General features: G+C 49.0%; 1 protein-coding gene across 2 annotated transcripts; it reads right to left on the bottom strand.

Moving 5' to 3' along the window:
* On the bottom strand, window positions 1-22,809 carry Tmem130 (transmembrane protein 130). 2 transcript variants are annotated; one of them, XM_048436773.3, is made up of 8 exons: window positions 22,626-22,809; window positions 15,521-15,826; window positions 12,411-12,570; window positions 9,976-10,142; window positions 8,386-8,470; window positions 7,514-7,716; window positions 2,001-2,113; window positions 1-1,724 (listed from the first exon to the last, which is right to left on the bottom strand). In XM_048436773.3, the coding sequence occupies exons 1-8, from the start codon at window positions 22,714-22,716 to the stop codon at window positions 1,575-1,577; spliced, it is 1,275 nt and encodes a 424-aa protein (XP_048292730.2). In that variant the 5' UTR covers window positions 22,717-22,809; the 3' UTR covers window positions 1-1,574. The 2 variants fall into 2 exon arrangements, with proteins under 2 accessions (XP_048292730.2, XP_048292731.2); XM_048436774.3 differs by lacking the exon at window positions 22,626-22,809 and adding an exon at window positions 18,942-18,969.
* Window positions 22,810-23,384: the final 575 nt, after the last annotated feature.

Below are 23,384 nucleotides of genomic sequence, written 5' to 3'. Positions count from 1 at the left end.
TGTGCTGGATGAAGCTTTTATTCAGGGATAATGGCAGGATGTCATGGGAATGAGCGGTACAAGAAAGGACACTATATCTCAGCAGGATGTCCAAGGGCCAACCAGCGGTCACAGCGACAGAGAACTGCTAACCAGCGGTCACAGCGACAGAGAGAGAACTGCTAACCAGCGGTCACAGCGACAGAGAGAGAACTGCTAACCAGCAGTCACAGCGACAGAGAACTGCTAACCAGTTTTTACAGCGACAGAGAGCTGCTAACCAGCGGTCACAGCGACAGAGAGAGCTACCTTTACAGTCTTGACCATCCTTATCCAACAGGTACAGGCTCCCCTAGTGTGCTAGGTGTGCAGGTAAGCCTGGATGCCTACATCTGTACCCACTCACCATCCTTTTTATTTCCTTTTCTTTGTTCATTCCTTCCTTTTCTTTCCTTCCTTCCTTCCTTTCTTGCATTCTTTCTTCCTTCCTTTCTTGCTTTCTTCCTTCCTTCCTTTCTTTTTTTGAGACAGGGACTCCCTGTGTGACTCTGGATGTCCTGGAACTCACTATGTAGACCAGGCTGACCTTGAACTCTGTTCAGAGATCTGTCTGCCTCTGCCTTCCCAGTGCTGGGATTAAAGGTGTGCACCACCACACCAGGCTTTTATTTATAATCTTTTAAGGGGTCTTTTGCCTCCTGATTCTTCCTTCTGCTACCTTGGGAGCAACTGAGTGGGTAAGGTATCATTCACACACACACACAGAGAGAGAGAGAGAGAGAGAGCCCAAATCTTCACTAGCTCCACCTTTCTTTTTGTTCCAACTTCTTCTTTTCTTCTTTTTTCTCAGCAGACACTGATCTTACAGGCTTCAACAAAAGAGGGTCAATTTCTAAGCAGTCTTCACTCCCTGGTGTTTATTCCTCCCCGCTCCCACCACCCAGCTTTGAGCAAGCAGGCAGGGAACAGAACGGCCTGGTGATGGAACTGCAGAGACAAAGGACAGAGGAGCAGGCTCAGGGGCTGCGTTTGAGTTTTGATTCAGGTCCATCCCAACAGCCAGCTTTGTAGACACACAGCAGATCATCTGAGATGCGCCATCACACACGTGCGCATCCTTCCTTCCTTGCTGTAAGCGTGTGCCCATCTGAGTGTGTGTTACCTTTCTCTCTGCATCTGTAACCCTCTGTGACCTCCTTCCTAGTTCTCTCCGGTTCAGGGAGAACTGCATTGAGGAAGGCCTTAAGAATCCCCAATGAGCAACAGACGAGCTACCACGAAAGCAAAGGGCGAGGGGCAGCCAGGTCCACTTGGGAGAGTCTTAATAGGACACACCGACTCTCAGAATCCTGCTCCGCACAGGGGGGGAGGGGGAGGGGGAAGCTTACAGAGGTGACTAGAGTGTACAGATGAGTGAATGACAGCTGGGAGGGCCACACAAAGACAAATGACAACAGCTGGACTGTACAGATCAACGACCAGTCTGGGCCAATGGCCACACCCGTCTAAACCCCTCCTGCTCAGTAGCATCTGCCACCCTGCCTGAAGCTCCCAACGGGTGATCAGTGAACACTGAGAGGCGCGGGGTGGGGAGTTCACACGTTGTAAGTCTTCATGGGTTTGTAGAGGGGCGGCAGCAGCCCGTGGTTCTCACGGACGATTTCCAGGTACTCGGATGGCGAGTCCAGAAAGAGGGATCCACAGCACAGCTGGCAGCAGCACTTGAGCCCAGTGACTTCCGGACTCTAATCAGACAGGGGAGAAAGGTCAAAATCAGTTACCTACGGTGAACAAGGCCCCGTGGTCAATTACTGCCTCTTGGTTCCCCCACCAGCCTATTCTGTGGACTTGAGAGCTCAGCAGGAAAGAGACAGTCAGATGGGGCACCAGCTAGCTCAGCAAGTCTGTCTGGTGCATCATCCCAAACCTACCCCACCTGGATCAGTGGTCTAGCCTCCACCCTACAGAGCACCTACCCTCTCTGGATCAGTGGTCTAGCCTCTATTCTAGAGGGCACCTACCTCCACTATGTCCTTCTGTTGAGTAGCACTCCGCACAGTCATGTACATGATGAAAACCAGCAACACGGTGATCAGCGTGGCGCAGGGGAAAGCAAAGACAAATGGCTGGAAGGCTGGGAAGGAGAGAGCAAAGTTAGAGGGCTGGATATCTGGAGTTGAAATGCTGGGTCGTGGGAAAGGGCATGTACTGCCAAGCTTGATGACCTGAGTTCCACGCCAGGCGTGAACACGATGGTGGAAGGAAATAGCTGGCTTCTCATCATTGTTCCCGAACTTCCACGCATGTGCTGTGGCACTCACACTCACACTCACATATACAAGCACACACAGCAGCCAGGCGGCGGGGCCACATTCCTTTATTCCCAGCACCAGAGAGAGAGAAGCAGGCGGAGCTCTGAATTTGAGGCCAACCTGGTCTGTAGAGTGAGTTCCAGGACAACCAGGGCTACACAAAGAAACCCTGTGTTGAAAGGAAAGGAAAAGAAGGAAGGAAGGAAGGAAGGAAGGAAGGAAGGAAGGAAGGAAGGAAGGAAGGAGCACCCACAATAAATAAATACATAAGTAGTTTGTAAATATGTCAGGTTTTGTGTGTAAGTGTGTGGATATATTATGTGTGCAGGTATATAAGTGTGCACAGGCGTGTGTGTTTATGGAAAACAGGACAACTCTCAGTGCTGTTCCTCGGATTCCTTTGGCTTTTTATTTGAAACAGGATCAAGGCCTCCACCAAGCAGGCCAGGCTGACCAGCTCCAGGGATTCAGCTGTCTCTGCCTCCTAGCTGTGTCCAGCTTTTTACACAGATTCTGGGGACCAAACTCTGATCCTCATGTTTGCAAAGTAAGCACTTTACTGGCTGAGCCCAAAATTCTGGCTCTAAAGAAGCAAGCACAATGGAGGTGAACACAGGCAAACCCCATTAGAGAAATTCTTCTCCCGTGTACATATAGTCTATTTCCACAGGAAAAAAAAAAACAGAACTTAATGAAAAATTCAAAAGCAACAACCTGGGGCTGGGGAGATGGCTCAGTGGTTGGCCACTTGCTGCTCAAGTCTGAGGATCAGAGTTCAAATCCCCAGAACCCACATAAATCCCAGGTGGGCACAGTGGTCTGCAGTAGTTCCAGCCATGGAAGGTGGAGACAGGATAACCAGAGCCAACAGGTGCAGAGTCTAGCCATGTTAGTAAGCTCTGGGTTTGACTGGGAGACCCTACCTCATTGAATAAGATGGAAGAGTGATCAAGAATGGTGCTTTTAAGGTACTTTTATTAATATTTCATTGTGTGTGTACACATGTTAGTGCAGTGTCCTTGAATGCCAGAAGAGAGTATCGGATCCCTCTAGACTAGAATTACAGACATTATGAACTCCCCAATGTGGGTGCTGGGAACCGAACTCAGGTCCTTAGCAAGAACAGTATGCACTCTTAACTCCTGAGCGGTCACTTCAGCGGGAGGATCATTCTTTTTATTTCTTTATGTGTATGATTGTTTTGCCTTTATGTCAACATGTATCTGGTATCTGTGGAGGTCAGAAGAGGGCACTGGATCCCCGGGAAATGGAGTTACAGATGACTGTGAAGCACTGTGTGGGTGCTTGGAAATAAACCTGGATCCTCTATAAGAGCAAGTGTTCTTAACTGCTGAGCCTTCTCTCCAACTCCCCAGAAGATGGTTCATAACATGAAACTCAGGCATCTACATGGGCTTCTAACCACACACCCCACCACACACACACACACACACACACACACAGAGAGAGAGAGAGAGACAGAAAAATAAATAAAGTATGCAAATGTTTAAAAATATATCCATAATCTACTTGGCAGTTGTTAGGTCTCAAAGAAACAATGGACAAGCCTCACTCAGTGTCTGTGGCTCCCCCTTGTTCTCCTGGCATCCCTAGGCTCCTCTCAAAACCCCTCATCACGCTGGTCCCTAAGCCCCTCCCTCCCAGGGACTGGGCTTCCATGTCTCTTTCCCCAGCCTGATCCCTATAAGGCAACCATTTTGGTCACTTGATCTCTTAGCCCTGACTGCCTCTCTTGGTCAACGCTCCCCTCTCCTCTCATGGTCCAGTTTAATCTGCCAGCCATGTTCAGCCTGTACTGTTCTCGCTGGCTGCATTCTCCCTTCTATCTACCATAAAAATCTTCTCTGTGCTTTGGGAGCAGTCATATCATCCTTTCATTTCATTTCTTTTCTTTTTTAATTCAGTGATCTCTTCTCAGGGGCAGTTAAATTCCCTACCCCTGGCGTGTAGGCTGGACTCAATGACAGGTAGGTAAGAGTGAAGTTGTATGACTCCAAAGTCTACATGATGAACGAGAGAAGCCCTGGTGACATTAGTTCCTATGTCAACTGAATCAAACTGTAATCTATAGAAAACATATCTCTCTGGGTATTTCCATAGTCCCTGAGTGCTCTGGTCTAGTCAATGACTTAATCTCTTGATAGAGACGTACCCGAATGCCATTACTGGGAGATGGTGGAAGGTGGGGGAGGGTCTTTGGAGGAGAGGTGATAGTTAGCTGTCAACCTGGCATGACCTAGAATCACCTGAGAAGACAGTATCAATTGAGGGTTCACCTAGATCAGGTTTGCCCATGGCATGTCTGTGGGGGGACTGTTTTGATTGTTAAATGAAAAGGAACAGCATGGGGACCTTGCGGAGGGTTGAAGGGGGAAGGGGAGAGGCAGGGAGAGGAGCAGAGAAAAATGTAGAGCTCAGTAAACAAATGAAAAGGAAGAATCCACCCTGAATGTGAGCGGCACGATTTCCTAGTTTGGGGTGCTAGGTTGTGTAAAAGTGAAGAATTCTGGGGCTGGAGAGCCGGTTCAGTGGTTAAGAACACTGGCTGTTGTTCTTACCGAAGCCCCAGATTCAATTCCCAGCACCCACATGGCAGCTCACAACTGTCTGTAATTCCAGTTCCAGGAAATCTGGCACCTTCACACAGACATACATGCAGGCAAAAACACCAATGCACATAAAAATGAATGAAGAATTCTCTACTTGTGTGTGGATGTGATGTCGACTCACTGCTTGAATTCCTGCCTTGATGTTTCTCAGTGATGGTCTATACCCTGGACCTGTAGGCCAAATAAACCTCTTCCTTCCCAAGTTGCTTTTGATCACGATTTTATCACCACAACAGAGATGAAAGCAGGACATTACATCACCAAGGACATGAAGGCTGTGTTTTGCTCTGGCTCCTTCCTGTATCCCCTCTGCCTACTTCCTGTCAGCCATGAGGTAAGTTGCCCTTTTCTCTGATTCCTGTCTATTGTGAAGAAGTTCCCTAGTCACCTACTCCCACTGGTGACCATGATGTTTTGCCCATGTTCACGGAGCCAAGCAACCACGGAATGAACTCTCTGATCCTTTCTCTCAAAACAATGCCAGTTGTTTGGTCAGGAATTTAGTTGGCAATGATGTAGAAATAACTGACACCAGCCCCTTCTAAGCCATGCTGTGCCTTTGCCCTACCTGGCAGTTCTGGCCTCACCCACAAAGCCTCTTTCCAAGAAAAGCTTGGTGGAGTTGGACGAGGTTGGTGCTTGTAGTTAGGTGGTCATGGGTTCAAATCCTCACTCTGAACATGCTACGTGAGGCTCATTCCTACCTGAGACTGCCAAGGGAGAGCGATGTGGTGAGGGGTGAGAATGTGCTGACTTGGCAGCTGATCGCTCTTCCTTCACCATCACGAGGCTGCTTCCCAAGAAAAGGTGATGTGCGTGAGTGTGTGTGAGTGTGTGTGTGCAGACATGCTTCCCTGTGGAGGCCAGAGGTCAAAATCTGCTATCTCCCCCAATCGCTCAGTACGCTCTGCCTTGTTTTTCAGGGTTCATGTTTGTTTTGTTGGATTTTTTTAAATTTGCACTTATTTAATATTTACTTAGTGTGTGTATGTGTGTGGGGGGGGGAGGGAGGGAGAGAGGGAGAGGGAGAGGGAGAGGGAGAGGGAGAGGGAGAGGGGGAGAGAGAGAGAGAGAGAGAGAGAGAGAGAGAGAGAGAGAGAGAGAACAACTTTGTAGAGTTAGTTTTCTCATTTCACCATGTCCTTCCTGGGACTAGAACTCAGATCCTCGGGCTTAGTGGAGATCTGCCTGCCTCTGCCTCCAAAAGCCACTGAGTTATCTTGTCAGTCCATTCTTATTTGGGTTGTTCGTTTGAGGCAGGGTCCCACTTGGTAGCCCTGGCTAGCCTGGAACTTCTCCATAAACCAGGCTAGCTTTGAACTCACAAAGCTCTGCCTGCTTCTGCCTCCCAAACATTGAAATTGTAGGTATGCACCACCACACCCAGATTCTACCGTATTTATTTATTTAGATAGGGTCTCTTACTGAATTCGGCTAGATTGACTGTCCAGGGAGCCCTAGAATCCTCCTATCTCCACATCCCTGCCCATAGTACTGGGGTTACAGACCCAGGTTGCTGCATCTGCTTTTATGGATTCTGGGGATCGGAACTCGGGTCCTCAGACTTGCACATCCAGCATTTTACCTACCCATGGAGCCATCTCCCCAGCTCTGGGCCAGTATCTTCTCCATGGGGTTCTGGACACTCACCAGAGCATGTTGGAGCCAGCAGAGCCCAGGGGACCCAATGGTCCCTGAGGTCATTCAGGGCCTAGGTTGGGGTAGGGTTCTCGAGGTTCAGAAAAAAACCAGAGAATAGGGGGGCAGATGATGATGATGATGATGATGATGATGATGATGGCAATGAGTAAGTGGGAACACGTGGGAACTGACTTCATTGTTACTGTCTAACCATGCTGATGTTCATGGGGTTGGTGGAAGCTGTGTGACTAGGTTGGTAGAGTGTTAAGGACTGTATTGGCAGAATTTGGTGCTGGCGGTGGTGCTGGACTGGGTAGAGTATTATAAATAGTATTTAGTAGGGGTGATGAAGCTGATAGAGTGTTAGGGATAGCATAATGGAATTTGGTTGTGGCACTGGTGTTGGTAAAGAGCTGGTGGTGGTGTTGATGGAGTTTGGTGGCAGTATAGAGGTCAGTAGAGTGAGCTGGCGTTGGTAGAGTTTGGTAGTAATGCCTAGAGTGGTAGAGTGTTAAGGATGTTTCTGGTGGTGTTCGGTGTTGGTGCAGAGGTTGGTAGAGGGCTGGAGATGGTGTTGGTGGGGCTGGGGTGGCAGAGTGTTGTTGATGGTATTGGTGGAACTTATTGCCTCTGCTAAGGTTGGCAGGGTATTCAGGATAATAATGGTGGAGTTTGGGGTTGGTGCTAAGATTGGCAGTGTTGATTGTTGGTGGAGTCTGGTGAGGACAATGTTGGCAGAGTTGGTGGTGGTGGTGGTGGTGTTAGTGGCTTTAGCATTTGGTTATTGAAACAGGGGCTGTTTCTTTACCCAGGAGAACTACTCACGATCTTAGGGCTGGCGGAGTCAGTTCTCGATAATCGGCGACCAAGCGATTGGCCGATCACCAGAGGTGGTGGCAGGCTTTTGATACCTATTAATGGCACTGCAGCAGAAGGCAAGGTGTCACTTACTGGAGGGCCACACCTGAATCCTGTGGAACTGGTTTGCCCTGCTGATGGCATTCTCAGCTCGGAAGATGAAGCAGTAGTCCCCGGGGTTCTGGAAGACGTGGGTCACATTCAAAGATGTGCCGGTCACCAACACAGGGTGGCACTCTCTGTCCTCCACTGGGAGACATTCCGGCTTGAGGCCCCAGCACACCTGCAGAGGGGGGCTACAGAGGAGCGGGTACACATTTTCAGAAGTGGCTTGTGACCAAGCCCAGCGAAGGTGACAGGGCAGAAACCTCAGAGTCCTTTCCATACAGATACCAGGCTGCCCTGGTCCATGTGATGGTTCATCTTTAATAGGACTTAGAATCACCATGGAAACAAACCTCTGGGCATATCTGCGACGGGGTTTCTAGGTTAGGTTAATGAAGGTGGGAAGTCCCACTCTGAATGTGGGTGGCACCATTCGATGGGTTACGGTCCTAGATTTAATAAAAAGGGAAAAGCGGGTTGAGTACTGGCATCCATCACGCTCTGCTTCCAGACTGTGGATGTTATGTGGCCAGTTAGCTAAAGGTCCCTCTGCTCTGCCTCCCCACTATGAACTGTGAGCTGAAATAAACCCTTCCTCCCTTCGGTTGTTTTCATCTGGCATTGTGCAGCAAGGAAACGGTTAACTAATACATCTCAACATCAAACACTCCAGATACAGGAAATCAAAAATATGAAAGAGCTATGCCCAGAGTTCTTCCCCATTTCATAGCCACAGGGCAGAACAGTAGCGTGCTCGCACGAAACCCAAGCTCTTCAAGGGAAAGAGCAGGATCTTTCGCGTCACTGGAAGTGTGGAGAGGCCACAGAACACACACACAGCACTCTGGGGGTTCACTCACCTCCCGAGGAAGTTCAGGCTCATTGTCAGCTTTTGGAATGTCTGCAAGAGGGTGGGCGCCGAAATCTGGATGCCTTGAAGGGCCTCTGTAAGAAAGGAGGAAGCCGTTAGACCCAGTGGCTGAGGATCAATACAAGTTGCACAGCCCTATGGTTGCATGGCCACCTCCAGCCACTCTCTTACCCACGGTCACTAAGCCATTGACTATGCCAGATGAAAAGCGCCAGCCATGACCAGAGGCAAGGAAATCCTCTCAAGGGCTGGAGAGACAGCTCTTTGGATGTCCTAGTTAGTTAACTGTCAACTTGACACAGCCTAGAGTCACCTGCTGTACTTCCCTGACACGAGTTCCTTGGTTGGAGGGAATGTTGTGTGGAATAGCAAGTAGGCCTGCCTTCAGGTTCCTGCCTTGAGTTCCTTCCTTGACTTCTTTCACTGATGGACTGCAGCCTGGAGTGTAAGCCAGATCAACTTTTTCTTCCCCTGAGTTGTTTTTAGTCAGAATGGGCTTTTTAGAGTTGTTTCTTTCGTTTTTGTTTGTTTGTTTGTTTGTTTTTGAGACAGGCTTCTCTGTGCAGCCCTTGTTGTCCAGGAATTTGCTCTGCAGAGCAGACCGGTCTCAAACTCAAGAGATCTGCCTGCCTCTGCCCCGAGTGCTGAGAGTAAAGGCATGCACCTCCACCGCCTCGCTTGTCAGAGTGTTTTATTACAGCAAGGGACCAAACCGGAACTGCCAATAAAGTGTAGAGCTGCATTTCCCCCCAGCACCTAAAAAACTGCTGGGCACGGTGACATCTGCTTGGAATCCCAGTGCTGCTGGGGCAGAGGAGATGTGTGCATCCCTGAGAGTCACTGGCCACCCAGACTAACCTACTAGGTGAGCTCCAGGCCAGTGACAGATGCTTGTATCAAGAGAAGGGTGTTGAGTCAGGAGTGGTGGCACACTCCTTTTATCCTAGCACATGGAGGCAGCTGCAGGCCAATCTCTGTGAGTTCCAGGCTAGCCAGGACTACACTGTCAAAAATGATTAATTTTAAAAAGGTGGATTGGCATCTGAAAACTCAAGGTTTTCCTCTGATCTCCATGTGCAAATGCATGTATGTGTATACTCACCTACACACGCACGTGCACACACACACACACACACACACACGTTACACATGAACTTGGGTGGACATGCACATCATTCACGCACCCTCACACCCACCTATGCACACATACGAAGAAATCTCTGAAAACTGACCAACACCAGGTAGCTAGACTGAGGCTTCCCACCCTCCCAAGCCAGCTTTGATCTGAAACTGACTAGAGAACAAGGACCATCAAGGACCAGCTCCCTAGTGGTAGGTGTCTGGTCAAGCTCAGATTTGGGGGCAGGATAGCCTGAACTCAAATGCCAGCTCTGCTAAGGACTGACTGTGTGACTCTGTCTGCGGCCTTGGGTGGACTCTCCCGAGCAGACATGAACAGTGAAGATGGCTCCAAGAATATCCATGTAGTGCAACCCCATGCTAGCCCAGAGTCACATGGATCTGGAAGGATCGTTGTCTGGGGGCTCCTCAGCTACAGCCAACCTAGAGGGAGACCTACCCCGAAGCCTTAAGGAAGCCGAGAAGTCTCCGCTCTTCTGCACGATGCCCTTCGTGGCATCCGGCTTTGTTTGCTCCCATTCTGCCACCACCCTGACCTTCACTGTGAAGGTTCCGGCATTCGAATAGTTGTAATAGGCCACAGGGTTGTCGGTTATCAGCAAGGTCCTACAAGAAGACGAGGAGAAGGGATATGAACGCAACCATTTCCCCTTCCAGGAATTCGGAAGCGCATCCAACAAAGCATCATGGAAGCACCTGTAGCTTCAGCGTTTGAGAGGCTGAGGCAGGATCTTAAGTTCAAAGCCAGCCTGGGCCACACAGACAAGCTTTGTCTCCAACGTGGAAACAAGCAAAAACCAAAACCCGTAGCTTTTAAATTTAAAGTTGTTGGTTCTAGCTTTCTATGTTTGTGCTTGTTTGTTTTTGACTTTTGAGGTAGAGGCTTATGAGCCCGGGCTAGCCTTAGACTTGCTCTGTAGCCCAGGCTGACCTTCATGTTCTGATACTCCTACCCACACCCCCCAAGTGATGGAATTAAAGGCCTGTGCCCCCATGCCAGGATCTCATCCTTTCTTAGGGTGTGGCAGATTTCTCAGTGGTTAAGACCACACTCTTGCAAAGGACCTGAGTGCAGTTGGTTCCCAGCATCTATGCTGGGCAGTTCACAACCGTCTTTAACTCGAACCCTGGGGGACCTGTCACTCTCCTGTGGCCCCCATGGGCACCCGACACTCATCTTCACTTATCCATACTCAGACATGAACACACACGCATTCGTGTGACTACGAAAAATAAAAACAAATCTAGAAAAGAAACCAAGAACAATTCAACCAATCGAGATTTCTTTTGGGGTTAAGCCCTTTAAACCCCTCAGGATCCAGAAAGATTCGCTACAATGGGCAAAAACTGGCTAGGGAAAGGGATCTGAGGGGCAGACCGAACTGACTGACTCAAGCCTGTTACTCAGGCTTGTTTCTTTATTCCTTGGTCGATAAGAAAAAAGGGAAAGGCGAGGAGAAAAGAAGGGCTGTTCTCCACAAAGCTTTTGGTTTATGTAGGCATGCAGACAAGTTAGCAGGCCCGTAGGCGGTAACAATAGTATCAAACAGACATTTCACAGAATCACAAAAACCCGGTGGATCTGACGAGGAGGCGCCTTACGGCTCCGAGGGGGCGTGGCTGTGAAGCTCCCCGGTGACTGGGAACACAGCGTTGGTAGCCATAGCAACCTGTGGGCTTGATTTGCATTAGCGTCTAGCTGGTTGAGTTAAAAGGAATCTCTTTGGGGGACTTTGCTTTTGACTCCAGCAAGATGCTCAGGTGAGAATTTTTCTCTCTGAAGCTAGTTTTAGCGACTCAGCCTTCTTCCTGTATAGACAGTACAAAAGACTATGATCTTATGCTAGCTGAAGCCAAGGTGAAGGGTGATGCACAATATTAGTAATTTGTTTAGAGCAGGGGCCAGCAGATTCCTCCTTCCCGAGTCTGCTGCTAGCCCCACCTCCTGTCTGGGGCTCCTTATCAGTGAGTACTGTCAATAAAGTTGTGGGGGCCTAGTTTTATGTAGATTTTTGGCTGTGAGAACAAAGGTTTGACTGAGTGGATGCTTTCACACCAATGCTTCAAGGTGTGGGGAAGGTATCGGGTTGCCCTACAGGAAAAGTCAGGTTTACACTGCCGGGATATCATAGAAAGGAGAAATGCCATGATTCCACAAGGTTTCTACTGAATTGACAGTGAGGTGTTCCTGCAACTCTGCAAAACCGGTTCTTTACAATATTATATATATATTGAATTTGTCTAGTGATTTGTCAGCTGCACTTTTACTGTATAATACTTGTAGGCTCACATCTGAGGTTAATAAGATGGCTCGGTGGGTAAAGTACTTGCTATCAAGCCTAATGACCCGAGTTTGATTGATCCCCAGAACTCGTGTGGTGGAAAGAGAAAACTAACTCCCACAGGCTGTCCTCTGAATTCACACACAGGGAGAGACAGAGAGAGGAAAGATTTCTGTGTAGTTCTGGCTGTCCTAGAACTCTCTGTATAGACCAGGCTGGCCTTGCACTTACAGAAATCCACCTGCCTCCGCCCCTGCCTCTGCCTCCTGAGTGCTGGGTCTAAAGTGTGCACCACCACCTGGCAGGTTTTTTGTTGTTGTTGTTTTGTTTTTTTTTTTTAACAGAGTAAATAGCTGGTCATGGTGGCCCACACCCACACCTTCAATCCTGGAGGGGCAGAAGCAGGTATATCTCTGTGCATTTGAGAACATCCTGATCTGTATAATGAGCTCCAGGGCAGTCAAGGTTCTGTAGTGAGACCTTGGAGAGAGAGAGGGAGAGAGGTGGGAAGGGGGGGGGGGGGGAGACAGACAGACAGAGAGAGAGAGAGAGAGAGAGAGAGAGAGAGAGAGAGAGAGAGAGTAATGCATACCCATCTCCGAAGTCCCATCGGTAGAAGAAGGAAGCCGACTTGAAGAAGTCGCTCGGGTCATGGAGGAGGAAGGAGAATCTGAGGGTTTTCTTGGTGATGTAGGAGTTCGGCCAAGACACAGAGGAATTTTGGGTAACGACTAGGTTTCCCACAAGTGACTCTGAGAAAGACAAAAGGAGAGTGAGTCTCAGAGGTAGGGAGAGCCTGAGCGTGACTTCGGGCAGGAACAAAGCAACCACTCCCTGGTTCATCGTCCTCCGACCTTCAGAACTACGGGCAGTGTGGGGGACCCCATAGATCCCTCAACGCAGAGACATCCCAGTCACCCTCTGCTGGCAGCGACTCACAGCACATGCCAAACGCTCAACCTGTGTCCCTGCCCCCACCTCCCTTTCACAATGACACTTCTCTTTCTGGCAAAAAGGCCACCCACCACGAAGAAAGGCATGGGCAGAAGGAGAACATGATGCCAACACTTGTAATTCCAGAACCTGGAAGGCTGGGACAGGAGGATCAAGAGTTCAAAGCCATCCTTGGCTACGCTATGAGTTGGAGGTCATCCTGGACTACATGAGACCCCGTCTCAAAACAAACCAATTTGCATCAGAACTGAACACATATAGGCTATTTTTGCTGTTGTTAATATTGTCTAAGAAATACAGCGTAACAACTACTCCTATGGGGTTTATATTGCATCATACCCTGTGAGGCACAGGGAGGGGATTTAAAGGATATGGGAGGGGCTGGGAATGTGGCTCAGAAAATGGTCAATTGCCTAACACGCAGGAGGCTCTGAGTTCCATCCCCAACACTAAGAACATAGTGGAGGACTAGAGCTGGCGCTTGATCACAAGGACCAGAGTTCAGATCCCAGCATCCACAGGGATGGCTCACAGGACATCTGTGGCTGGAGCTCTGGGCTATCTGCTGCCCTCTTCTGGCCTTTCTGACAACTGCACGCATTCACGTTAGCAGCATTTATGGGCTTAGTTACATAAATTCTGAGCTTGCATTACTTCCTATATAATTTGTCAAGCATGGGCATTTTCACTCAGGACATCACAGCTCACCTGAAAGGTTATGATTAATAATTGCATAAATTGGGACTATTGAGATGACAACCATCTCAATAGGTAGAGGCACCTACCATTGAGTCTGACGGTCTGAGTTCAATCCCCAGGTCCCACAGAGAAGAAATAGAAAATCAACTCCTGTCTGTTGTCCTCTCACCTCCACATGGACACCATGGCACAGGTACCCACATACATGTACACCCTCACTAAATAAATAAATGTAGTAAAAAAAAACACTTTAAAATACTTATATACATTAGCTGCGTGTCATAGCATATGCCTATAACCCCAGCACTGAGGAGGCTGAGGCAGGAGGATCTTCTTGACTTCAGCCTGGGCTCTCTAACAAGACTCCTTCCCTTCCACAACTCCTGAAAAAGGCACACAAATTGCTTCAGGGTCTTTAATCAGTCCCCTAAGGGTTGTGTATCTCTCGTGTTTATATCCCGTTTTCCCTATTATCACCATCTTGCGCATCAAGCATCACCCAGATGAAGGCTGATTTCTTGAAGGTAAATTCATTTAGACTGTGAGCCCCAGGTGGGTGCTGGGATCTGGACTCTGGACCTCTGCCGGAGCAGCAAGTCCTCCAAACTGCCAAATCGTTTAGTGTGTGTGCCTGGTGCTTTAGGAGGCCAGAGAAGGTTATGGATCGCCTTGGGCAAGAGTTACAGGCAGTTGTGAGCTGCCATGGCAGGGCTGGAAATGGAACCACAGTAGTCTTCAAGAGCAACAAATGCCCTTAACCGCTGAGACAACTGTCCAGTTCTCTCTTTTAAAAAATAAAATGATCTAATTACATTTATCTAATTTATTTATCTATTTATTCATTGTGTATGCGCATGTGTGTGTGTGTGCCTGTGTGTGCAATCACGCCATGATATGAATGTCAAGGTCAGAGGGTAACTTGCAAGAGTGGGTTCTCTCCTTCTACCATGGAAGTCCTGGGGATTGAACTCAGGTCCTTTGGCTTTGCAGCAAGCACCTTTACCTGCTGAACCATCTCGCTGACCCTATTTTCTGACTCTTTTTTTTACTTAATTAACAACCAAGAAACAATCCATGTTTATAATTTGCCTTTGTTTGATTACTGTCAATTATCAAGGCTGGATTTTTTTTTTCTGCACCAAGAGCTTGAGAGCAGCAGAGATGGCTCAGTTGGTGAAGTGTTTGCTTTGAAAGAATGAGAACCTGAATTTGATCCCGCAAACTGACATTTTTCAAAAGAGCTGGGCATGGTGGTGGATTGCATTTAAAATCCTTCTGCAGGATATTTGTTTAACTATGTAAGGATGTGTTGCTGTTTTACCTTGCCTGCCTATGGCACCTGACTGGTCTACTAAAAAGCCAACCAGCCAATAGTGAGGGAGAAGGGCTAGGCGGTACTTCCAGGCAGGGAGAGTAAGGAGAAGGAGGAATTTAGGTTTGGGGAAGAAAGAAAAGGAGATGACAGGAAACCGCCAGGGAGACGCCAGGGGCCAGACAGACAGGGAGGAAGCAGGAAAGTAGGACATACAGAATGAAAGAAAGGTAAAAAGCCCCAAGGCAAAACACAGATGAATAGAAACAGGTTAAAGTTAAACGAACTATGGAACAAGCCTAAGCTAATTACATTCATAATTAGTAACAAGTGTCTTTATTTGGGAGCTGGTTGTCGGCCCAAAGAAAATGCCAACTACATAATCCCAGTGCTGGGGCTTAATGACCGGCCAGCCTGTCTAACTGGTGAGCTCACCAATGAGAGACCCTGTCTCAATCTAAAAGGGTGGATGCAGCCTGAAGAACAATGCCAGAGGTGTTCTCTCTCTCTCTCTCTCTCTCTCTCTCTCTCTCTCTCTCTCATATGCACGCACGCATGCACGCACAAGAACATAGAACATATACATGCAAACACACATGCATAAGACTTGAAAGCAGGCCTGGTGGTGTATTGCAGTGGTAAGCTCTTGCACAGCATGTTCGAGGCCCCGGGTTGCCCAACATGAGAGAGTTTTGAAAGCAACTAAGTAACCAAGAAAGGCCCTCAGAGAGCCTCACCTTTGATGGGGAGGACCAGAGCACTCCTGGCTAAGGGCTTGCACATCCAACAGTCGACAGCAGTGACCCAGACAGTGATTGGAAAGTCCCCAGGCCCGTTGCCCACCACGTGGATAGTTGAGGTTAGATTCTTCTCGGTCTTGGCAGTGAGGATTAGTGGCGCGTGGATCCAGTGGAAACGGTAGAGGTGGGCGTCTGCAGGCAGGGACAGGTTGCCATTGTCCTTGACCACCAGGCTGGCTGAGATGGTCACTTCTGTGCCAATGGTAGCGGGACCATCAGTAGTAAGACTAAGATTATAGAGACCTAGGAGACACATGCAGGCCAGGTTTCAGGAAGACAGTGAGGAATCCTTCAGCAACCTTTCCAGTCATCAATGACAACAGTGGGGCCAGCAAGATGTCATCACATCAAATCTGATGACATGAGTTTGATTCCCCGGTCAAAGAAGAAAGCCAACTCCCCCAAGACTTCCTCTGCCCCCTTCAAATAAATGTAGCATCACAGAGTGTCTCTATTTATTTACAGGGGATCCTTAACAAGACCCTGTCTTGATGTCCAGACCCACAATATCCAATGTTTTCATCCTTGTTCATTCGTTAGCCCACTCATTCACACATACGGTTCATGGTGAACTTCAAATCAGACACCATAAGAGATTAACAACAGTAATAATAAAATGGAACCAGCCGGGCGGTGGTGGTGGCGCTCGCCTTTAATCCCAGTATTTGGGAGGCAGAGGCAGGCGGATCTCAGTGAGTTCAAGCCCAGCCTGATCTACACAGTGAGTTCCAGGACAGCCAGGACCATTACACAGAGAAACCCTGTCTTGAAAAACCAATCAACCAACCAACCAACCAACCAAACAAACAAACAAGTAAAATTGAACTAAGATTGGAGGTGTATGCCAGTAATCACAGCACCAGGGAGGCTGAGGCAAGAGGATTAAATGTTTGAGTCCACCCTGGGCTACATAATGATCGTGTTCAAGGCTGGTTTGGGCTAGATAGTGAGACTCCAGCTAAAGAAACAGGACAAAGCTGGGCTGTAGTGATTCATGCCTTTATTCCCAGCATTCAGGAGGCAGAGGCAGGCCTACACATTCCAGACTGGTGTTGAACTTGTGGCAATCCTCCTTCCTCCCTGTCTAGAATGAGCTGATACAAGCTCATGCCACCACACCCAGCTGGGCTCCACTCATTTCACGAAGACCCACGTTCCCAACCTAAGTCCCTGAGTGGGGCTCATGCCTCCTTAGGCATTTATACAGCAAGCGGTGTGTATTCCCTTTGTATTCTGTCTGCCCTGCAACCAAATGTAACTAAGTGTAAATTAGCCTAATGTTACTGCTTGCATCTACTTAAATCACGCTTTATGTTTCTCAGGCACTGCACCACCATCACCACCACCATCATCACCACCACCACCACCCTTCCACCCTCCCATTTCCACCACTCCTCCCACTCCCCGTGTTTAACAACAGTGTTGTGGCTAGTGGTCAGTCTTCCGCAGGCACACAGAATACTTCTGCTTGCCCAGAACTCTATCTATTTCCCATCGGTGGTCCCTCTGAACGTTTGCTCTCTCTTCACTTCTTGTCAGGGTAAAAAGAGCCCGCTGGGGTCAGCTGGGGGCTGGGTATATAGCTAAGTGGGTGGAGTGCTTGCCAGGAGTGAAGGGAGCTCTGGGTTCCAGTCCATGAATGATGGTGACAAACACCAATAGTCCTGGCACTCTGGAGGTAGAAACAGGAGGTCCACAAGTTCAAGGCCATCCTCAGCTACATGGTGAATTTGAAACCAACCTGTGCTATAGAAGTGTTTGTTTAAAATAAAACAGAACAAAAAGCCAGCTGTCCCAAACACCAGCCACGGGTCTCTGATTTTCTCTTTCCTGGCACACCTCCTCCTTTACGTCACCATCCTATCCCTTTTCCAGGGACCCCCCTCCCCAAGTGCAGTCATCTGGATCTCTGCTCCTGGCCCTGATCTACGCCCCACCCCTTCTTGCCCCAGCAAGCTTCTAACATTTGATCTAATGTAGTCACAAACCTTCCTCTGGGGGCTAGATTCACAGCTGGGAAACTTCCCCCTGGCAGCCAGCCTCTTTAACTCTTGCGGTTCCAGAAGGCACACAGTGGCACACGCCTTTAAACCTAGCACTCAGAAGGCTGAGGCAAGTTTGAGTTTGAGGCCTGTGAGTTTGAAGCCAGCCTGGCCTACATAGTGACTTCCAGGCCAGGCAGGGCTACATAATGAGTCCCTGTCTAAAAAAATAAAAAAATTCCCAGTACCCAGGATGCTGGATCAGTGGGGAACAGCACTTGCTGCCAAGTCCTGATGACCTGCGTTTGATCCCGGGATATGCAAACATTCTGCTGAAAATAATAATAATAAAAAAATCTAAAAGTAAAAAGAGTGCCCGTTCTACCTTCGGTCCTACAGTACGTCTGTAGGAAGTTTTCTCATGCCCTGACCCCGCAATGCTCTCCTGACAGACTGGGCCCATTACTATTGCAACCACACTGAACGGAGACTTCTCCTCTCCCAGTGTGCTCTGAATTCCTAGAGGACAAGAGTCTCCCGCATCTTTATTATGCAAACAAAATGTTTACCGTGTAGTAAGGAGCCAGGGACATGGCTCTGTGGGGACGAGGACCTGGGTTCAATCCCCCAGACCCATGTAAGCAGCAGCCAGGCATGATGAGGTATACCTGTCCCTGGACTGGAGGAGGCAGGGACAGGAGATCTTTGGGACTTGCTGGCCAGTCATTCTAATGGAATCAGTGAACTCCAGATTCTACTGTGTTTAAATTTTATTAAAACTATGATTTGGGCCTCTAGGTCACATTAGCAAAAACCCAAATGTCTATATCACAGCCATGTGTTATTAGTGGTCAGCATGAGGCTGAGCCATACATAGGCGGACAGCATCTGAGGAAGACACCCCAGGTCTCCCTGTCACCTCCAAATACAGGGGCACATACATGAATGCATGTGCACCATCGTGCATACCCATGCATGCCCACAAGCACACATACACACATGCACACACATGCCCCCTCCACATGGCCACAAGTGTGCATGCACGCACTCACACACCCACAAGTGTGCACACAATACACACATGCACACATACATGCACGCACACACACGTGCCCCACAAGTGCACACACCCACAAGCGTGCACACACATACCTACGTGCATACACACATACTCATCTACACACATATGCATGCACACACACATACACAAACCATATGGTAAGGGTTCGGTGGGACTTCTGAGTCACATGATTACCTGGAAAGGAAGATGTGGCACACAGTCCAGGCCACCTGACACTGTTGCAGAAGACCATTCACCTGGGGACTACTGTCTGCACCCTTTCTGTGTACCCCACCCCCACAGGTGCCGGCGTTACCTAGCATGGACATGTTCCTCTTCAGGATGAGTCCACAGGATACCTGCTGGAGTCTTCAGCAAAACCAGGAGAACGTTCTGTGTGCAAATGTGCCCGTTTATCTCACGAGGACTTTGGCTTCAGTCTTTTCTATTGCTCTGCCCCCTGGTTCCTATTATGAATCCCTTTTCTTTCAATCCATGTGTTGAGTTATAAAGCTGTTTAAGCCAAAATGCTAAAGGCATAGGCCACTACTGCTATCCAAGATACCATGGGTTTGAAGGTTAATATGGTCACCGTGGTGGGGTTTAGTTTAGTTTAGAGACAGGATCTCTCTGTGTAGACCAGGCTGGCCTCGAACTCACAGAGATCCATCTGACTGTATATGCAATATGACCAGCTGCCATGGCCCCTGCTGCCATAAATTCCCTGACACGATGAACTCTATTTTTGAACACTTATTTATCATTTTTGGGAAGGGATGCATGTGTGTGTGTGTATACATGCGTGTGTGTGTGTGTGCTCTTGAACATACATGTGCATGTATGTATCACAACGGGCATGTAGCAGGGGCGTCAGTTTTCTCCATCTAACATATGGGTTCCAGGAACCAAATTCAGATCTTCGCCTTTGGCAGCAAGTGCCTTTACCCTCTGAGACATCTCTATAGCCCCAATTCCTATTTTGTCGTAGCATTCAGGCAAGCACGCAACACAAAAAGAAAGGGCTACTGTTGCTATCCCCCGGGGTTTTTTGCCCTCCCTCTAGTTGGCAGGCAGCACATCTCTTTCCTCAAGGGCTCTTACCTGTCGCCCCTCCCCCTCCACCCAGCCCCTTCTTCCTCCCACTCAAGTGGAGGAGGAACAAGGACCAGAGCGAGGCTCTAAGGTGGCGGGGACACTAAGCTGCATGTTAATTGCCATCCTGCATCTGCAGTGAGACTGGGCTGACGCAGATCGGTTGCCATGGAAATGGAATCAGGGGGCAGCTGGCTGGAGCTGGGAAGAAGGAGGACCCACTGACGATACTGTTGCAAATGGCTGCCTAGCTCCTAGGAATTCCACCAACCCTGCCTGGAAGAGACCACAATGGTCTAAAAAAAAAAAACCCAAAAAACAAACAAAACAAAAACCCCCCAAAACCCAAAAACAAACAAACAAACAAACAAAAAAAACCCCCAGAAAACCAGAAGCTGGACTAAAGTGATGGCTCAGAGGTTAAGAGACATTGTTGTTCCCATAGGACCTAAATTCAGTTCTCAGCCTCTACTATGGACAGCCCACATCCAGATCCTGGGAGTCTAATGTCCTCATCTCGTCTCTACAGGCATTCAAATGCGTGTGCACATACACTCACAATGATAAATGTGCATGCACATAAATAAAAATAAATTTAAAAATTAAAAAGAAATTAGAAACAGAAGCTGCACCAGGCATGGTGGTGTACTACGTCTTTACTGCACCTGAGAGGCAGAGGTATGCCGATCTCTGTGAGTTCAAGGCTAGCTTGGTCCACATAAATGAATTCCAGGCCAGGTGGGGCTACATAATGAGGCCCCGTCTTAAAACAGAACAAAACACCACCAACAATAAAAACGTCCCAAACAACAACAAACTGGAAGCTGGGACTGGGAATAGAGCTCAGTTAATAGCGTGACTACCTAATGAGGTCCCGGGATCTATCCCCAGTACCTCATCAGGCTGAGTGTGGGGGCACACGTTTATAACCTCCAAAACTCTGGAGGCGGAAGCAGGAGGATTAGAAGTTCAAGGTCATCTTCAGACCAGGTCACATGAGAGCCTGGACCCCTCTGGGTCAAGGTGACCTCCTTCTTCCTCTGGGCTTTGGGAAGTGTCCAGGGTGTCCATGCTAAGATGGGCAGTGAAGAACGTTGCCAAGTGTGGCTGAAGGAACCAGAGCCAGAGCATCCCCTGTGATTCTGCTCATCCAAATTCATCTTTCACGTTTGGGAGCCCAGATGAATAAGGAGCATAGGCAGCCACCAAGGCAAGGGCTCGGAGGCACCCCAAAATGTGCTCATGTGACATAGAGCTAAGTGTGCCAAAACAGAAAGAAGGGGCAATTGTCTCAAAAGCATGGCCCCAGTTTTCCTACCAGGTTTCCAGGTTTTACTGTTTCCCCATGATGTTCTCCCTGGAACATTCTAGAAATGGCTACTGTGGCCTTTTCACACAGCACATGTAGGCAGTGAAAAAAAATTGTCAAGCACGTCTGTGATGGTCTACATAACACAAAAATCCACCTGTTTCTGCATCCCAAGTGTGTGCATGTGTATGTGTGTGTGTGCGTGAGTGTGTGTGGGTGTGTGGATGACTGACTAGAGTGGCAACTCATGCTTCTAATCCCAGCACTGGGTAAGGGGAAGCAGAAGGGTGCAAGTTAGAAAACAGCCTGGGCAGTTCCTGAAGACCTCATGTCAAAATAGATATTGCCTGATATGATGACACACGCCTTAATCCCAGTACCAGGAGCCTGAAGGAGGACCTCTGAATTCGAGGCCAGGCTGGCTACAGAGTGAGTTCCAGGACAGCCAGGGTTATACAGAGAAATACTGCCTTGAGATAGATAGATGATAGATAGATAGATAGATAGATAGATAGATAGATAGATAGATAGATAGATAGATGATAGATAGATAGATAGATAGATAGGTGGAGAGAGAGGGATGGATGAGTGGGAGGGTTGGTGAGTGGGTGGAGGGAGAGAGGGATGAATGGGTGTGTGGATGAATGAATGGATAGACAGACAGACATATTTTATTGTGTATTTCTTATAATTTAAATCACATAACTTCTAGACATATAAGCCAGTGGATCAGGGTGTCCATTTCTAGATGACTTCTATGTTGAATTTCCAGGAGAGGGAGAGAGTGCAGATAATTTTATATATGCAAAACTCCCACAAAATCCTCTGATGCATGCCAAAAGCGCAGGTTGTTTTTTATTTTTAATTTACTTCGTGGCTCTGCCGTTCTCTCAGATCTGCACCAGCTCCCCTCTCCCCGCTCCCCCACCTCTTTTAATGGGCGGATGTGCGGTGAAGAATGATGCCTTTTTTTTTTTTTTTTTTTCAGCTGCTCACAACCCACCGGTCTCTGACAATTCTCGAATCTGGGTCGTTTGTTACTCCTAAAATGGGGTAGGAAGGTTGATGGTGGTCTTTTCATCACGGAGAGATGGGTCCTGGTGAGCCTGGGGAAGAATCTGTCGGCTCAAGGTCCCATTTTTTAAAAAATCATTCCCAGGGAGGAAATGGCAGACTGGCCTCCTCGGCTGTAGACTAGTACCTGCGCCGCCCCTAAGCCAACGCAATCACGGTGGAAATCTCTAGAAAAAGGTGACATCTTAAAGCAAAAGCGCCACCCCGTGCAGGCAATGGGGGGCGGTTCTCCCTGGGGGAGTCTGAGGCGCGATGACCTCTCTCCCAGCCCACCCGGGGTTCCCAGCATGCATCCATGCTCCCTGTCCCTCCCCCCCAGTGAGTACCAGTCCCAAGCATCGGGATGGATGTGTTTCCCAGGGCAGAGTGCTGGAGGCAGGCATCGAGGGAGAGAGCAGGGAGACACCCCTAGTGCTGGGCGACTTCTGGGCAAAGGGGTGTCCAGCAGGGGTACGACGCCCCGAGTCATCTCGGTAGCTCAAGTTCCAGATAGCACTGGACAGCTCCAGGCAGGCTCTGGCTTACCTGCAGCCACCCTCGCAGGGCCTAAAGGCAGGAGGCAGGCGAGCCAGAAGACGAGGCGGAGGTCGGACCAGACATCGGCGGCCTTGGCCATGGCGCAGCGTGAATGCCGAGGGGCTCCGGGCGGATGCGCAAGGAGCAGGGCTGGAGCTCTGCAGTGGCGGCTCCGTACGGCTGTGCGGCTGTGCGTGGAGACGCAGCGCTCGACTATCCCCGCCTGCAGCCACCTCCGCCCACATAGCCCTCCCCGGAGCCCCAGAGTCCCTCCCCTCAAGGGATCACAGACGCCAGCCTTACTTCACCAGGTGCGCATGCTCTCTTCCCGCATCGTGCTTCTGTCGGATCCAGAGCCATCTTTTCAGCCCTGAGACAGGGTCTCTTTACTGAACCTTTAGCTCATCAAATTAGTTAGACTGACTATCAAGGAGCCCCTGGAGTCTGCCTACCTTCATTCCTCCCAGCACTGGGGTTGCAGATGCTCACCACGCCTGACTTTTACATGCATGCTGGTGATCCGAGCTCAGATCCTCATGCTTGTGCAACAAACAACTCACCAAGCCCCCTCCCTAACCCTTAATCTCTCTTACTGTGCTTCACTGATTTGTGTCCATTTTGTGCTTACAGAATGACTCCACTCAAACTAGCTACAATTCCTTGGGGATAGCCCTACTGATGAACGCACACTCTTGCCTCCTGGTGGTGGTGCACACCTTAATCCCAGCACTCGGGAGGCAGAGGCAGGCGGATCTCCGTGAGTTGGAG

The sequence above is a fragment of the Myodes glareolus genome, chromosome 2, assembly GCF_982192425.1.
Source record: "Myodes glareolus chromosome 2, mMyoGla1.1, whole genome shotgun sequence".
NCBI lineage: Eukaryota > Metazoa > Chordata > Mammalia > Rodentia > Cricetidae > Myodes > Myodes glareolus.
The sequence above is the reverse complement of the archived record's forward strand: the minus strand, read 5'-3'. Positions and strand labels throughout refer to the sequence as shown.

Bases quoted from the DNA above. Each gene is read 5' to 3' on its own strand.
- Tmem130 (XM_048436773.3), bottom strand. From the start codon at position 22,716: ATGGCCAAGGCCGCCGATGTCTGGTCCGACCTCCGCCTCGTCTTCTGG. The intron at 10,143-12,410 runs GTATGCATTACT...GTCTTCTTGTAG, and splicing joins CGATGGGACTTCGGAGATGG to GACCTTGCTGATAACCGACA. The intron at 2,114-7,513 runs GTAAGTGACACC...TCTCCTTCCCAG, and splicing joins GATTCAGGTGTGGCCCTCCA to CCTTCCAGCCATTTGTCTTT.